This window comes from Megascapheus bottae, chromosome 28, assembly GCF_031878675.1.
Source record: "Megascapheus bottae isolate mThoBot1 chromosome 28, mThoBot2.hap1, whole genome shotgun sequence".
Taxonomy (NCBI): domain Eukaryota; kingdom Metazoa; phylum Chordata; class Mammalia; order Rodentia; family Geomyidae; genus Megascapheus; species Megascapheus bottae.
In genome coordinates this window covers 15,129,812-15,145,678 of record NC_143536.1, presented here as the reverse complement: position 1 = coordinate 15,145,678, position 15,867 = coordinate 15,129,812, and the positions used below count along the sequence as shown (strand labels likewise).

At 46.1% G+C, this 15,867-nt stretch overlaps 1 protein-coding gene across 2 annotated transcripts in view; it reads right to left on the bottom strand.

Annotated features, from left to right (window-relative positions):
• Smpd4 (sphingomyelin phosphodiesterase 4) overlaps positions 1-15,692 on the bottom strand; it is a 28,138-nt gene extending 12,446 nt beyond the window's left edge. For both annotated transcript variants that reach the window (XM_090320587.1, XM_090320588.1), the window contains exons 1-10: positions 15,489-15,692; positions 12,548-12,631; positions 11,479-11,565; positions 10,156-10,298; positions 9,925-10,000; positions 8,040-8,148; positions 7,887-7,939; positions 7,594-7,745; positions 5,041-5,173; positions 2,239-2,310 (exon numbers count right to left, since the gene is read on the bottom strand). In XM_090320587.1, coding sequence (XP_090176713.1) covers positions 2,239-2,310; positions 5,041-5,173; positions 7,594-7,745; positions 7,887-7,939; positions 8,040-8,148; positions 9,925-10,000; positions 10,156-10,298; positions 11,479-11,565; positions 12,548-12,631; positions 15,489-15,563 — 984 coding nt within the window. In that variant the 5' untranslated portion in view covers positions 15,564-15,692. The remainder of the gene's footprint in view (positions 1-2,238; positions 2,311-5,040; positions 5,174-7,593; positions 7,746-7,886; positions 7,940-8,039; positions 8,149-9,924; positions 10,001-10,155; positions 10,299-11,478; positions 11,566-12,547; positions 12,632-15,488) is intronic.
• Positions 15,693-15,867: the final 175 nt, after the last annotated feature.

Here is a 15,867-nt window from a genome sequence, read left to right as displayed (position 1 = left end):
TGTGCCAGATCCAAGCCCTGCAGCAGCACTTGGAGAGGAATTGGGAAACTCCCTACTCAAGTCCCTGCCCTTTCCTGTGAAAACACAGGACAGGCCCCACAGCCACATGACGGCACCCAGGAGGACCACAGAGGGGAACCTCTGGTGCTGTTTTCCTTCTTTTCTTTTTCCCTCCAAACTTATTTATTTGTTTATTTTGGCCAGTCCTGGGCCTTGAGCTCAGGGCCTGAGCACTGTTCTTGGGCTTTCTCAAGACTAGAGCTCTAACTTGAACCACAGCAACACTTCTAGCTTTTTTTTCCCCCTACGTATATAGTACTGAGGAATCGAGTACATGCTAGGCAAGCACTCTACCACTAGGCCAAACTCCCAGCCTCCCTCCAAACTTGTATTTATTTATTTATTTAGGTACTGGAGCTTGAACTCAGGGCGAGGGGGCTATCCCTGAGCTTTTTTGCTTATGCTCTATCACTTGAGTCACAGCTCCATTTTGGGCTTTCTGCTAGTGCCTCATAGATAAGATTCTCATAGACTTTCGTGCCAGGACTGACACTGACTGTAATCCTCAAGTCTCAGCCTCCTGAGTAGCCAGGAGCCACCAGCACATAGCTTGGTGCCATGTTTTCTCTATCTGGAAATCAGGAATAAGAGAGGACAGAAAAGGATTTCTGTAGGGTAGGTTCAATGCAAGCCCTAGCAACAAACAATAAAGGATAATGTGAACTCCTATTGATGCCTTAGTTTTGCTTTCTGCCTCAATAGGAGGAAGCAAAGAGCAGAACTTCGCGAGGTACCCAGTCGTTCTACTGCCAGTCACTCCATTCAAGACTCATCCACCTCATGGTCTAGCCAAAAGGAAGCAATTGTAGGGATTCAAGGACAGCCCATTGATCCTTCCCCTGGCCTTTGAAAGTAGATATTTCTTCCACCATTGGAAGATAGCAGGGGTAGGAAAATAATATAGCAATGCAGCCCTGCCTCTGCTTAGCAATGCTACATGCACTTAGCTGAGTGAATTCCCAGGACCTAGGGCTGGGCCCTGGAAACCAAGCCGGGAATCCCAGCCAGCAGACTATCATGTATTAGCCGAGGACATGCAGAAAGACTGTGCTGGAAGCAGGAAGGGCATAGCAGAGCCTTTGTGCTTGAGAGGCCTGAAAGAAATCCTTCCGCTTCTCCCTATTTCTTTCCTCCAGCATGAGCTTCAGGATGATGACTTAGGATACCTAAGTGATGATGGAATAAACTCCATCCCCAACAGCAGAGAACTGGGGTGGCAAGGCCTCTGGAGAACCAGAGATAAGTTACAGGGTAACCTTCTCAGCTGAATTCCATCGTCATTCTCAGTGAAGCCCTCAACAATTTTGCTCTGCAGTGAGAAACTTAAGCACAGAAGCCACAGGCAGCAGACTATGTAGCCATTGCCTTGGGTAGGGCCTAGATGTGTGTGGTTTAAGCTACTTCCCAGTATGTGAGTTTAACTTGACTTTAAGCACACTCACTAACAGAAGAGAACTGTTTTTCAATAATGAGCCTAATGAGAACTGTTCTTCAATAATGAGCCTAATGAAGTGTATACCCCAGGAAGCTCAAGGACTCTGCCACCTCCACACCTCTGTAAACAAGCGTGCTGCTCAGGGAAGGAAGGGGAGAGGCTGAGAGGAAGGGAGAAGGGGGAAACAAGAGGAAAAGGCAAACTAGGCTGCATGCAGGAGGGTCCCAGGCAACCCACTGTGAAATGGATGCTTGCTAATATTCTAGACTGGACAAGGACAGTGAGGTCAAGAAAGGAGGTTCAGATCCACCACAGTGTGTATGTGTGTGTGTATGTGCAAGTGTGTGTGAATCTACGGGCACATGGTGCACTTGACAGCTTGAAGGCACATAGAGGAACTAGGACATGATTCCTAGAGGTAACTATAACTTCCTCTGCCTCAGAACAAGAGCACCAGAACCTCAGCCATTCCAGTTGCCTGGGAGGAGCCTCGGAAGCTGCGGAGGGAGGACTCCAGCAAGCACATTCCTCTAGGACTCAAGAGCCTACCTCTTGGGATGCAAGCCCCTCACAGGACTGGAGGAAAAGATCCACCTTGCATTCAGCATCTGAGTGAGGAGTAGAGGGTGGGCTTCTGACTCTCACTATCCAGGTTAGGACAACTAAGTTACACTCAGGACAAAAACTAGAAGGCTGGCCAGGGCTAGAGGCATCAGGCAGTAAGAATAAGAATGGAAACATACCTTGGCATGAGGGGATTGCATTTTCTGGTACATCTCCAAGGAGTAATGATGAAGCCACATTTCAACAAAAACCTACAAAAAAGCAACAATCACTCAAAAATGGGGTTGCAACAATTCAATGGGGAAGGGAGGATTTCCACCTTAGCTGCCAGGAAAACAGGCCATCCAAATGCCAGAGAATGAAGTGACAATGTTCTCTCCTGCTGTATACAAAAATTAAGTTCAAATGGATCATGGGCTGGGAGCATGCTTGCCTGGCATGCATGAAGCCCTGAGTTCAATTCCCTGGTATCACATACATAGAAAAAGCCAGAAGTGGTGTTGTGGTATAGAGCGCTAGCCTTGAGAAAAGCCAAGGACAGTGCTCAGGCCCTGAGCTCAAGCCCCAGGATTGGCCAAAAAAAAAAAAAAGATCAATGACTTAAGTATAAATGTTAAAACCATGAAGTCTAGGAAAAAAACAAGGGAAACTGGCACCAGTGGCTCATGCCTGTAACGCTAACTACTCAGAAGGCTGAGATCTGAGGATCCTGGTTGAAAGCCAGCCTGGGCACTAAAAAGTCTGTGAGAATCTTTTTTTTGGGTGTCAGTATAGGCGCGAGCCACCACACCCGGCCCCTGAGCATTTTTGCTTAAACTCTACCACTTGAGTAGTAGAACACTAACTTTGAGCACAAAGAGGCTCAGGAGCAGCACCTAGGTCCAGAGTTCAAGCCTCAATACAGGCAAAAACAAAAACAAAACAAAACAAGACCCAAAAACAAAAACACTTTTAGCTGGGTGCTAGTGGCACATACCTGTAATCTTAGCTACTCATGAAGCTGAGACTTGAGAATTTCAATTCAAAGCCAGCCTGGACAAAAAAGTGAGACTCTTATTTCCAATTAACAACACTGGAAATGGAGTTATAACTTAAGTGGTAGAATGCCAGTCTTGAACTAAAAAAGGACAGCACTTAGGCCTTGAGGTCAAGCCCCAGTACCAACATAAGAAATAAAAATATAAAAGGCTTTAAATATTGTTCTGAAAAAGATATACAATTCACCACTAAGAGGTGAAACAATGTTAAACATCACTAATCATTATGCAAATATAAATCAAAACAATGAGATGTTAGTTCATATCTATTGGAGTATCTAACATCAAGAAAGCAGAAAATAGTCAGGCACCACCAACTTACACTTGTAATCTCAGCCACTTAGGAGGAGGCTGAGAAATGAAGATTGCAGTTAGAAGTCAGTCTCAGCCAAAAAGTCCTAAAGATTCTCTCTTCAATAAGTAAGCAAAAAAGCTGAATTAGGGTCCAGGAGTTTGGCCTAGTGGTACAGTGCTTGCCTAGTATGCACGAAGACCCAGGTTCGATTCCTCAGTACCACATACATAGAGAAAAAGCCAGAAGTGGTATAGTGGCTCAAGTGGTAGAGTGCTAACCTTGAGAAAGCCCAAGGACAGTGCCCAAGCCCTGAGTTCAAGCCCCAGACTGAGGAAAAAAAAAAAAAAAAGCTGGATTAGAGGTGTGGCTCAAGTGGGAACACCAACTGGGAGCCAAAAGCCAAGCAAGAGCTTGAGGTCCTTAGTTCAAGCTTGAGTACTCACAACAGATAAATGCATTTTTTTTAAATGAAGCAGAAACCAGGAAATATGCCCAAAATATATGAAAGTGATTTTTTTTTTAAATGCTGGTACCAGAGCTTGAATTCAGGACCTGAGCACTGTCCTCTAGCTTTTTCTTGTCCAAGGCTAGTGCTCTATCACTTGAGTCATAACTCCACTTAAAGCTTTGTGCTAGTTAATTGGAAATAAGTCTCATGGATTTTTCCTTCCCTCAATGACTTTACACTGAGCTACTCACATCTCAGCCTCCTCCTGAGTAGCTGAGATTATAGGAATAAGGCACTGGCACTAGTCTTAAAATATTTATACATTCACATACATACACTTAACATCCTTAGTAGGCAAAAAGTAGAAGCAACTGAAGGGAACAATAAGAGATGACTGAATAAATAGAATGTTATGATACAGCCTCACACACAATGGAATATTAGCCTTTAAAAGGAAGGATAGAATCTTGCTGTGTATAGCCATAATCTTTTTTTTTGCCAGTTGAAGCCCTGGGTTTGATTCTTCGGTACCACATACACAGAAAAAGGTGGAAGTGGTGCTGTGCCTCAAGTGGTACAGCGCTACCCTTTAGAAAGCTCATGCCCGCCTCTCAGAAGGCTGAGATCTAGGATCGTGGTTCAAAGCCAGTCTGGGTACTAAAGACTGTAAGACTCTTATCTTCAATTAACCACTAGAAAACTGGAAATGGCACTGTGGCCCAAGGGGTAGGGCTGTAGCTTAGAGTTGAAGAGCTCAGGGGCAGCACCCAGGCCCAGAGCTAAAGCCCCACAATCAACAAAACAACAACAAAAAAGTCCAGCCAGATTCAGTGACTCATACCTGTAATCCTATGTACTTAAGAAGCCGAGATCTAAGGATTGAGGTTCAAAGCCAGCCCAGGCAGAAAAGTCTCTGTGAGACTCTTATCTCCAATTAACCACCAGAAAACTGGAAGTGGCACTATGGCTCAAAAGTGGTAGAGCAGTACCCTTGTGTCAAAGAGCTCATTGATAGCACTCAGGCCCTACGTTCAATGACCCAACAACAACAACAACAACAAAAAAATCAACAAAACAAAAAAACATTTAGATCTGCCCTCAGATTGACAGGGTATCTTTGGGACTCTGTCTTACAAGGAAGATGGCTGGCAGAGCAGTTTGTTTTGAACAGAAACAAGACACCATTCTCCTTGGTTCTCACCTGCAGAAGAGTTTCTGACCTCCAGATCTCATGAGAAGCAGGATCTGCATTCACAGAAGTCTGATGAGAGATGTGTCGCTTTAGAAGGCTTATGTGGTGGAGGCCATAGGAGGCAAAGGGCACGGCTGGTGTCCTGACAGGAAACATGGAAACTATTGAGTTAGGGACCACTGCTGGAATTCTGTTGTCCAGAAAATCTGAACATCAAAATCAATGACAGTAATAACCAATCACAACAGGTTTAATCATCTAGTGACTCTCAGGTCTATACTGATATATTTCAAAAAAAATTGGAAAGGGAAATGTCTTCCTTACCATAGGGTACTCAATAAATGTAGGAAAGATGAAATTATAAAACCACCATCTGGTAGTCTATTAATGACTGATTTAGGCAGGCATGACAGGTCATGCCTGTAACCCAGTTACAGAAAGAAAAACTGCCTGAGATCAATGGTGGATACTAACATGAGTAAATGATTACTTTTTTTTTTTTTTTTTGCCGGTCCTGGGGCCTGAACTCAGAGCCTGAGCACTGTCCTTGGACACTTTTTGCTCAAGGCTACTGCTCTGCCACTTGAACCACAGCACCACTTCCTGCTTTTTCTGAGGATATTGTACCAAGGAATTGAACCCAGAGCTTCGTGCATGCTAGGTAAGGATCCTACCACTAGGCTACGTCCTCAGCTCCAATGATTACATATTATTGAAATATTTTCCCACTAAATCCTCAAGTTTAATTTAGGTTCAAAATGAAGATGTCACTTTATAGGTTAAAAAAAAAAAATCTAGCTGACACACCCTTAAGCTCAGTGACAAAGTTCACTAGGCAATGGGGCAAAGGAATACAAGGTCTTGGCTGGATGCTCAGAAGGCCCAGTGTCAGCATGGCAGTGCTCCTTCTCACAAACCCCAGCTGGGCCTAGTCACCAGTAAGCACTAGACTGTCCAAGTAAAGGAAAACACCAATGGAGAGGTCAAGAGGGGTAAAGGTAGAAAGACTGAGGGCTCATCCCAGATCAAAGAGCACCAGAGATGACTTCATGCAGTAAGCCAGTCTGTGCCAGCTCCTAACCAGGCAACAGATATGAGTGGGGTAGATGCTAGTGACCCCAAACAGGATTCAAGGACTCCATGGTGACCATCTAGTAGCAATATCAACTTCCTAATGTAGACAGAAGTACCCTAGGCATGTTGGAGAATATGCAGCCTTCTCAGCATTCAGGAAGTTGAGACAGGAGGAGCTTGAGTGCTGGGATAGCACACCTAGAACTTGTTCACACAGCCCAGGAAACACAAAGAAATAAACTATATACTATACAAATAAATGGGAGACTGAGGATAAAATAAACATGGGAAAATGTCCAAAATCAGAAAATTGAGATGAAAAGATATGAGAATTATGTCTGGCCACTTTAATTCTGATATTTCAAAATGAAAAAGTTAAAGGTAGACAACAAACCCAGCCTAGCTGACCTTTGCATCTGAACTGTGCCTTGGATATAGCATGAATCCACCTCAACTTGGTGTCTTTCTTCTCAGCCACAGTATCGCAAAGGCAGTTGGGCCTACTGTTGCCATGTAGGCAGTTAGTTCCTTCTTCCATCCAAGCTCACCTCTCCTCTCTCTGAGAGCATCTGCTCACACAGGTGATATTCAGGAATACATACACCACTAGCCATGTCTGGGCTAGCATCTGTACCAGAGCCTGCACGCTACCTCCCACAGCCATAACTGGACCAGAGACTACAGAAGGGGTTAAGAAACTAAGGAGGCTGCTGCCTAGCAGAAAGATCTTTACAGTGGGTCAAGAAGCACTGGAGTAAAGGCCTACCAAACCCTCAGAGAACCTATCTAGAGACCTCAATTCACAGCCATGGGATGGCCAGTGTGGCCGAGCACAAAATGTTCTTCACTCAATGCCTTCCCACTCCAGTCCACACAGCTGTCTCTCCTCGCTAGGACAACTCCTTTCCCTCCTTCACCAAGGAGCTTAGATAGTCCACAGTGAGCATTGCTACCAGCAGAATGCAAACCCATTTCCACACCAAAATAAGTCCTCATTAATGAAGCCAGAGATCGACAGCCTCAGCCCATCAAAAATGAAAACACAAGACACCTTCCAGTCTATGCTAGGGCGGGCAATGCTGGAAAATGAGACATAAGAAAAACTGGAGCCAGTGGCTCCATGAGCAGTGGCTCATGCCTATGAGCCCAGCTACTCAGGAGGCTGAGGATCTGAGGATCACGGTTCAAAGCCAGCCCAGGCACTGAAGAATAAGAGACTCTTACCTCCAACTAACCATTAGAAAAGGGGAATGGTGCTTTGACTCAAGGACAATGTCCAGGCCCAGGGGTAGGGCAGTAGCCTTGAGCTGAAGAGCTCAGGGACAGCACCCAGGCCAAGTCCAAGCCTCACAACCGAGAGGAAAAAACAGAAAAAGAAAAACCGGAAAACTTCATACAAAAGGTAGTTTGACTATCTCAGTGGGCAAGGCTACAGACCAAGCCACTCTCTTGTACAGGACTAGGCTTTAATAACCAAAGTAGCCTTACCTGGGAGCTGGTGAGGGGCTGGGGCCCCCTGGACTAGAGGACAATGGTGGGGGAACACTGCCTTCAGTGGGCAGGAACCATGACAGATATCTGTCCACCAGGATAAAATATGCACAATCTGAAGTACGGACATGGAGGGAAACAGGCAGTGGCTGGAAAATCAAACCATCATTAGTGTGAGCATCACTCTGGCCTCTACTGAGCACTTGTAACCTTGGGGACATTCCTGGCCAAGCCCCCACCCCTTCCCCATGGGATGTGTGGAGTAAGTTGCATTTAGACATTTTTGGTACCTTTTGAGTGATGAGACTCAGGGCAAAGAAGAATATGTAATATTCAAATGGATCTGATGGCAGGGTCAAGGAGCAAATGCAGTGCTGATGAGACACCCTATAATGTGTGCTGGCCCAACCATACCTCCCTACCCTCCGGCCACCAAAGGATACTGAGAGCCAGGTTCAGACCAAGGCCACCAGCGGTGGGAAACTGGACCTTGTTGTGGTACAGAGGGCTGTCAGGAAGGACACGCTCCTGGATAGATGCCTTCACAGGGCCCTGTAAAGAGTGAAGTAGGCAGGCTCCAGCATGGTACAACTCCGTGGGAAGGCTGAGGAAGACCTTTACCTGCCTCTGAAAGGGTTGCTGTTTTGGGTTCCTCCACTGGGTTATATGACATTACCAAGCAGTACCACTGTCTACTTGGGACAGTTAAATAAAGCAACCTTGGATTAAAGGTTAACTTTTGTTTGTTTTGTGGATCATGGGGTTGAATTCAGCCTGGGTATTGTTCCTGAGCTTTTTGTGCTCAGGATTAGTGCTCGACTACTTTGAGCCACAGCTCTATTTTTTTTTTTAATTGTTAGTCGTGGTACTTGAACTCTGGGCCTGGGTGCTGCCCCTGAGCTCTTCAGTTCAAAGCTACTGCCCTACCCCATAAGCCTCAGCGCCACTTCCAGTTTTCTAGTGGTTAATTGAAGAGTTTCACTGTCTTTAGTGCCCAGGTCTGGCTTTGAACGTGATCCTCAGATCTCAGCCTCCTCAGTAGCTAGGATTACAGGCCTGAGCCACCATGGCTGATGCCACAGCTCTTCTTCTGGTTTTCTGATGATTTGTTGGAGATAAGAAATTTTCCTGGGCCAGGAGTTTGGCCTAGTGGTTAAAGTGCTTGCTAGCATGCATGAAGACCCAGGTTCGATTCCTCGGTACCACATACATAGAAAAAAGCCAGAAGTGGTGCTGAGGCTCAAGTGGTAGAGCTCTAGCCTTGAAAAAGCCCAAGGACAGTGCCCAGGCCCTGAGTTCAGCCTCAGGACTGGCAAAAAACAACAACAGCTGGGCACAGTGGCTCATACCTGTAATCCTTGCTACTCAGGAGGCTGAGATCTGAGAATCACGCTTCAAAGCCAAAGCCAGCCCGCCAGCCTGGGCACATAAGATGAAGGGCTCAGGGATGGCACCCATGCCCAGAGTTCAAGCCCTATCTCTCTCTCTCTCTCTCTCTCTCTCACACATACACACACACACACACACACACACACACACACACACACACTAACAAAAAGGTTATCCTGAATGTTTTTGAGGCCCAATTCCTTGCTTTTTATAACTCCTTACTAGGCATGGTGGCTCATACCTATAATCCTAGCTACTAAGGAGGCTGAGAACTGAGGATTTCAGTTCGAAGCAGTGCACTAAAGAATGTGAGACTCTTATCTCCAATTAATCACTAGAAAACTGGAAGTGGGGCTGTGGCTCTAGGGTTAGGATGGTAGCCTAGAGCTGAAGAGCCCAGGAACAATGCCCAGGCCCAGGGGTAGGGTGGTAGGTAGCCTTGAGCTGAAGAGCTTAGGGACAGCAACCAGGCCCATAGTTCATGTCCCATGATCCACAAAAAAAAAAAATGAAAAAAAAAATGAAAGTTATTCTTCAGCTAGGTATGGTGGTTCACACCTATAATCCTAGCTACTCAGGAGGCTAAGATCTGAGGATAATGGTTCAAAGCCAGCCCGGGCACAAAAGTGCACAAGTCCGTAAGACTCTTATCTCCAATTAACCACCAGAACACCAGAAGTGGCATTATGGCTCAAGTGGTAAAGTGCTAGCTTAGAGCAAAAAAAAAAAAACCTAAAGGGACAGTGTTTAGGCTTTGAGTTCAAGCCCTAGTACTAGCACCAAAAAACAAAATAAAACAAAAAGTGACCACAGGAAGTTCTAATTTGTAATGCCTCTTGCACTACCCCCATTTCTTCAGGCCCCTGCCCTACTCACTACAATAGGCACTGCTCTGGATCCACTGCTCAAGTGCCCCTCTGTCCACCATGGCTTACTTACAGGGAGGTAGGAAACAGGAAAGTCAAACTTATAATCTTCAGCTTGAAGTTTATACACCAATTTCATCATTGGGCCACTGAACATAAAATTTTTTAAAAAGAAAGAAAAACAGAACACATGAATTACAAATTGTCTTGCTCTGATTCCTTCTTAACTTTAAGAAACAAAGTGATTTCAAATGGAATCACTATGTGGGGGTACTTAGCCCCTTTTAGGTAGTTATCTACCTACCCTGGATCTAGAAACTCCATTGCGATGCCATATTCCACAGGGTTCACACGTCCCTGTAGGCAGCGGAGGTTCCAGCCAATAAGGACACCATCCAGGCTACCAAAGATGCTCTCTACTAGCCATGGGAAGATGGCATGTAGCTCCTGAAATATAGCAAAGCTTCAGAAACATTCACAGCTCCCACTCCTGTCCCAGCTCCAATTCTCACATACCGCCCACTTTCCCCTGCAGAGGCTGCTGTCTGGTAGACTCTGATGGGAAGGTGAAGAGCTGCTTTAGTTCTTCAACTGGGTGACATGATACACTAAACATCATCATTTTTCAGCCTCAGATTAGACTTTCTTTTAGGGGATGGGGTGTAGCTCAGTGGATTGCAGGAAGCCTTAGCATCACCAACAAAAATTTCAGACTGAAGAGACCGTTATTAAAGAGATAGTTTGTGTATCTGTACTGGGACTTGATCTCAAGGCCTGGACACTATCCCTTAGCTTTTTCGCTCAAGGCTGGTACTGTACCACTTGAGGCAAGCTCCATTTCCAGCTTCTTGCTGGAGACAAGGCTCACACCTTCCTGCCTAGGCTGGCTTTAATTCCAGCTCCTGAGTAGCTAGGATTACAAACATGATCCACTAGGCCTGGCAGAGAGTAACATTTTTAGTCAAAGGTCTGAAACATAACTGTCACTGTTGTCTATAGCTTTAACTTTTCTTTTTTCATCTGGATACAGTCCTACCCCTTGAGCCACAACTCCTCTTCCCATTTTCTAGTGATTAATTGGAGATAAGAGTCTCATGTTCAGCATTGGGCTGGCTTTTTTTTTTTTTTGCCAGTCCTGGGCTTGAGCTCAGGGCCTGAGCACTGTCCTTGGACTTTCTCAAGGCTAGAGCTCTACCACTTGAGCCTCAGCACCACTTCTGGCTTTTTTTTCTATGTATGTAGTACTGAGGAATTGAAGCCAGGTCTTCGTGCATGCTAGGCAAGCACTCTACCACTAGGCCAAACTCCCAGCCCTGGGCTGGCTTTGAACCATGATCCTCAGATCTCAGCCTCCTGAGTAGCTAGAATTACAGGCATGCGCCACTGTTGCCTGGCAAGCATTAACTTTTCTAGGCAACCTTCCTTGGCTGGATAATTCCATATTTGAATTAGATACATAATTTCAAAGTATTTCCATCAGTGTCTCACTATTGACATATTAGACTGGATACTTTTTTGTTGCAAGGGGCTGTCTCATGAATTGTAGGACAGGGTATTTCTAGCATTCCTAGCCTATACCTACTACAGATTGCTAAGAATATAAGTATGCCCCACAGAGATTCTGTACCTTTGCTGGAAAATCCTCAATGACTTTTACCAAATCTTGGCAGCGCTGTGCAAAGGGCTTATTTATAACATCAGCTTTCAAGCTAGCCTAGAAGGACAAAGTAAAAATACCATGAACACATTTGCTCTGCAGTTTTGATTTTTGTTGTTGTTTTGTGCTAGTACTGGGCCTTGAACTCAGCACCAGAGTACTATCCTTGAGCTCCTTTGTTCAAGGCTAGTGCTCCATCACTTGAGCCACAGCTCCACTTCTGGCATTTTGTAGTTAAATGTAGATAAGATTTTCATGGGCATTTCCTGCCCAGGCTGGCTTTGAATCACAATCCTCAGGTCTCAGCTGCCTATGTATCAGGTGTTGCATGCCTATGATCCAAAGGATGTTAACAGAACAGACAAACTGAATTTCTACCCCATCAAGAATAGTTCTCAGAGGCCCTCCCTCAAGCACCCAGAATTCTATGAGTTATCAAAATTACATAGTGATATCCACCAATTAATGAAGGGGTTCAGTACCAGGGTCAGCCCTACAGCTAGGACAGGACCTTTCTATTGTGCAGGGTACCTCTCACAGTCTACAAGTACTAAGTTCATACACATTAACTGTAAATTTCCTGGCTCACTACTCATGATTAGATCACTGTAATCATCAGTGAAAAAGCCCATCAAAATGTGGACTATGGGCCAGGAGTTTGGCCTAGTGGTAGAGTGCTTGCCTGGCATGCACAAAGACCCGGGTTCGATTCCTTGGTACCACATACATAGAAAAAAAAAAAAAAAAGCCAGAAGTGGTGCTGAGGCTCAAGTGGTAGAGCTCTAGCCTTGAGAAAGTCCAAGGACAGTGCTCAGGCCCTGAGCTCAAGCCCAAGGACTGGCAAAAAAAAAAAAAAAAATTAAAAAAACAAAACAAAGGAGGCAAAAAGTAGATCATAAGGGTGTTAATCTCAAGTCCATGGTTATTTGTATCATATGGCCTAAAGAATAGCTAGTGAGGGTTCTTTGTAATTGTGAAAAGAAGTCCTTCAGTTACAGTATGGTCATCATTGACAATCCTGTCGGCATCTGATATTTACCAGTAGGAAGCTGGGCTGTTGCAGGTGAGGGAATGCCATAGTAGTCTCTTGTGGAGAGTTGGTAACTGTTACCTTAGGAAACCACTGTTGAAAAACAAAGACAAAATTCAGTATCTGATGGAGTGATAAAGGGTAAACATGCAGCAGTGGTATCCACTAGACACTGAAAATGAACTATATAACTTGTGTAAGGACTAAAGGGAAAAACTGGGAGTGAGGGAAGGGGTGACACTGTCCAAAAAGAAATGTACTCTTTGCCCAACTTACTTAAACTGTAATTCCTCTATGTATCACCTTTATAAGTTTTTTTTTAACTGTTTTATTACATAATAGAACACTAGGCAATTTCACAATGCTTATAGCACTTCTGTAACTCAACCCATACTGCACTGACCATTCCCTTGTTTTACAGAACTGCCATTTCACACTGTCCAGAAAGCTAGTTTCACAGCGAAGTTTGCAATGCCATCTTTGCTGATGTTTTTTCTAACACTTGATATCAGGATTGGTTCTGATGGCTTCCCATATATTTCTTCATTTAATCCATAGTGACAGGCAGAATTCTAAAGATAGTTCCCAGATTTCTATCCTTTGGTTATTCAATCTCTTATCTAGATGCTGTGGCAAAGGGACTATGGGGGTGGAGGGTGGGGAGAGGAGGGTTGTAGGACTTGAACTCTGGGCCTGGGAGTTGTCCCTGAGCTCTTCAGCTCAAGGATACTGCCCTATCACAGAGCCACTTCCAGTTTTCTAGTGGTTAACTGGAGATAAAGAGTCTCATGGACTTTAGTGTTAATGCTGGGCTATAGGTGTGAGCCACCTGTCCAGCTGGCAAAGAGACTTTGAGATGTAATTAAAACCCCAAAGCCATAGGCGTGAGCCACCTTATCCAGGTGGCAAAGACACTTTGAGATGTAATTAAAACCCCAAAGCCGAGCATGGTGGCTCAGCCCTGTAATCCTTAGCTACTCAGGAGGATGAGATCTGAGGATCCTGGTTCAAAGCTAACCCAGGCACTAAAGAATGTGAGACTCTTATCTCAATTAATCACTAAACCAAAACCAAAACCAAAACAAAACAGGAAGTGGGGCTGTAGCTCAATGGGTAGGGCAGTAGCCTTGAGCTGAAGAGCTCAGGGATAGTGCCCAGGCCCAGAGTCCAAGCCTTATGACCCTTCAAGAAGAAAGCTGCCAATACCTTGAGTTTGATACCCTAAGTAGAGAATCCATTTGAGTCTGCCTGAACTTCTGACTATATAACATATGGGTGCTGTTCATTACCTTATGAGGTCAGAATGAATGAGGAAACATGCAAACAGAAGCTAAATCACTTGCTGCCACCCAGCAGCAGAATCAAGATATGAACAACCTGCTCTCCTTATGACCATCTCACAGATTAGTGGATAAAGCGTATTATCTGTGCTGTGCAACTAATAAAAGAGCCACACTATGCCAGGGAAGTCTTTAAGACAGCCAGCAAAAAAATTAGAAATGGCTTCCCAGATTCCTACCTCTCTGCCCACCATGCTTAGAAACAGAAAATACCCACTACCAGCCTGGGCTCAGTGGCTCACGCCTGTAATCCTAGCTACTCAGGAGACTGAGCTCTGAGGATCAAGGTTCAAAGGCAGCCCAGGCACAACAGGACCTGAGACTCTTATCTCCGGTTGACCTCCAGAAAACGGAAGTGAGGCTGTAGCTCAATGGGTAGGGCAGTAGCCTTGAGCTGAAGAGCTCAGGGACAGCGCCCATGCCAACTTCAAGCCCCATGACCCACAAAAAGCATGAAGAGAGAAAGAGAGAAAGAGAGAGAGAGAGAGAGAGAGAGAGAGAGAGAGAGAGAGAGAGAGAGAGAGAGAAAGAGAGAGAGAGAGAGAGAGAGAGGTAGAGGGAGAATACCCACTACTGGACTGAGCAGAGAAGCCTATACAATTCCATTGATGGGCTAATGATGGTTTTCTTGGCACAGCTCTGCCCACCACATGAGACAGATGCTGATATTGCAATTGGCAGTGTGGAAGGAGGTAGAGGCAGTGAGTGTCAGGTAATTCTTGGCCACTTGGGAGAACACTACCTGTTAATGCTGCTTCCCCAACCCATCCACCTCTGCATACTGTGCTGTGTACCTGGGCTTCATTTCCTCCTATCCTTTCAACATCCAATTTTTTTTTTTTCCCCAGTCCTGGGGACTGTCCTTGAGCACTTCTGCTCAAGGCTAGGACTCTGTCATTTGAGCCCCAGGGCCACTTTCGGCTTTTTCTGTTTATGTGGTAAAGAGGAATCAAACCCAGGAGTATCACAGCATGTCAGGCAAGCACTCTACCACTAAACCACATTCCCGGCCCCAATACACAATTTCTTTAGGAGCCGTCTGGTTTCTTTCTATGTCAGTTCTAGCCCACGGCAAGCAGGACAAGTTTTTCGCGCCCTTACCGAGACCTCCCTCTAGCTGCTTTTGGAGAAGCTGTAAGCATGCCAGTGTGTTGCTTTGGTAATCCTATGGAGTAAAATGCCGAGGCTCCTCGATTTTAGAGGAGGACACAGGTTCAGAGCGACCGAGTGCGGAGAGTGGAGCCAGGACCCACACTCGGCGTTGCCGCTGACACCGTTAGCACAGCCTAAGACTTAACCTGAACTTAAAATCATCCCCTCGACGAACGTTCACCGAGCACCGAGCACTACCTACCACGCTGGGGTGTGCAGGCCGCTCGGGGTGGTGGAGTAAAAAGCAAGGCCCCTGCGGTTGGCCCGAGCCCTCGGCTCGCCCGTCAGCCCGGATCTGACAGAATGACCCGGGCCTGGCCTGAGTCCTTCGGGTTCGAAAAAGAACGGAGACGGCCTCGGCGGGGGCTCGAGGAAGCTGCTGCGGCGTGGAGCCGACTCACACGCCGTTACCCCCCGTTCCTGGCCGCCCTCGGCCCCTCACCTCCACACAAACTCACCAGCGGGACCGCGGGCACAGCTTCCCGCAGCGCTGGGAGCCTCCATTCCGCCACCCAGCGCCGAAACGTCGTCATCAAGCTGCGCGCTGCGTCACGCCCCCCAGCCCGGCGGGAAAAACGCCCCGACCTCTATGGCCAGCTATCTCAAAGGCGCATGCGCGATACGAAGGCCCGCCCAAGCTAAGGAGGCGGGCCACAGTAGAACACGCACGCGCCACGGAGGTAACGGTGGTCCTGGCGGATTGACGTAGTTTCGCCTAGGGTACAGTTTGCGCATGCGCACCGCTAACTTCGGCTTCTCGCTTCTTCGAGGACTCCTCCCTTAGTGACGAACCCTACCGGCACAAGTACAAACTACAGTGAATGTCCTGCGTCCAAC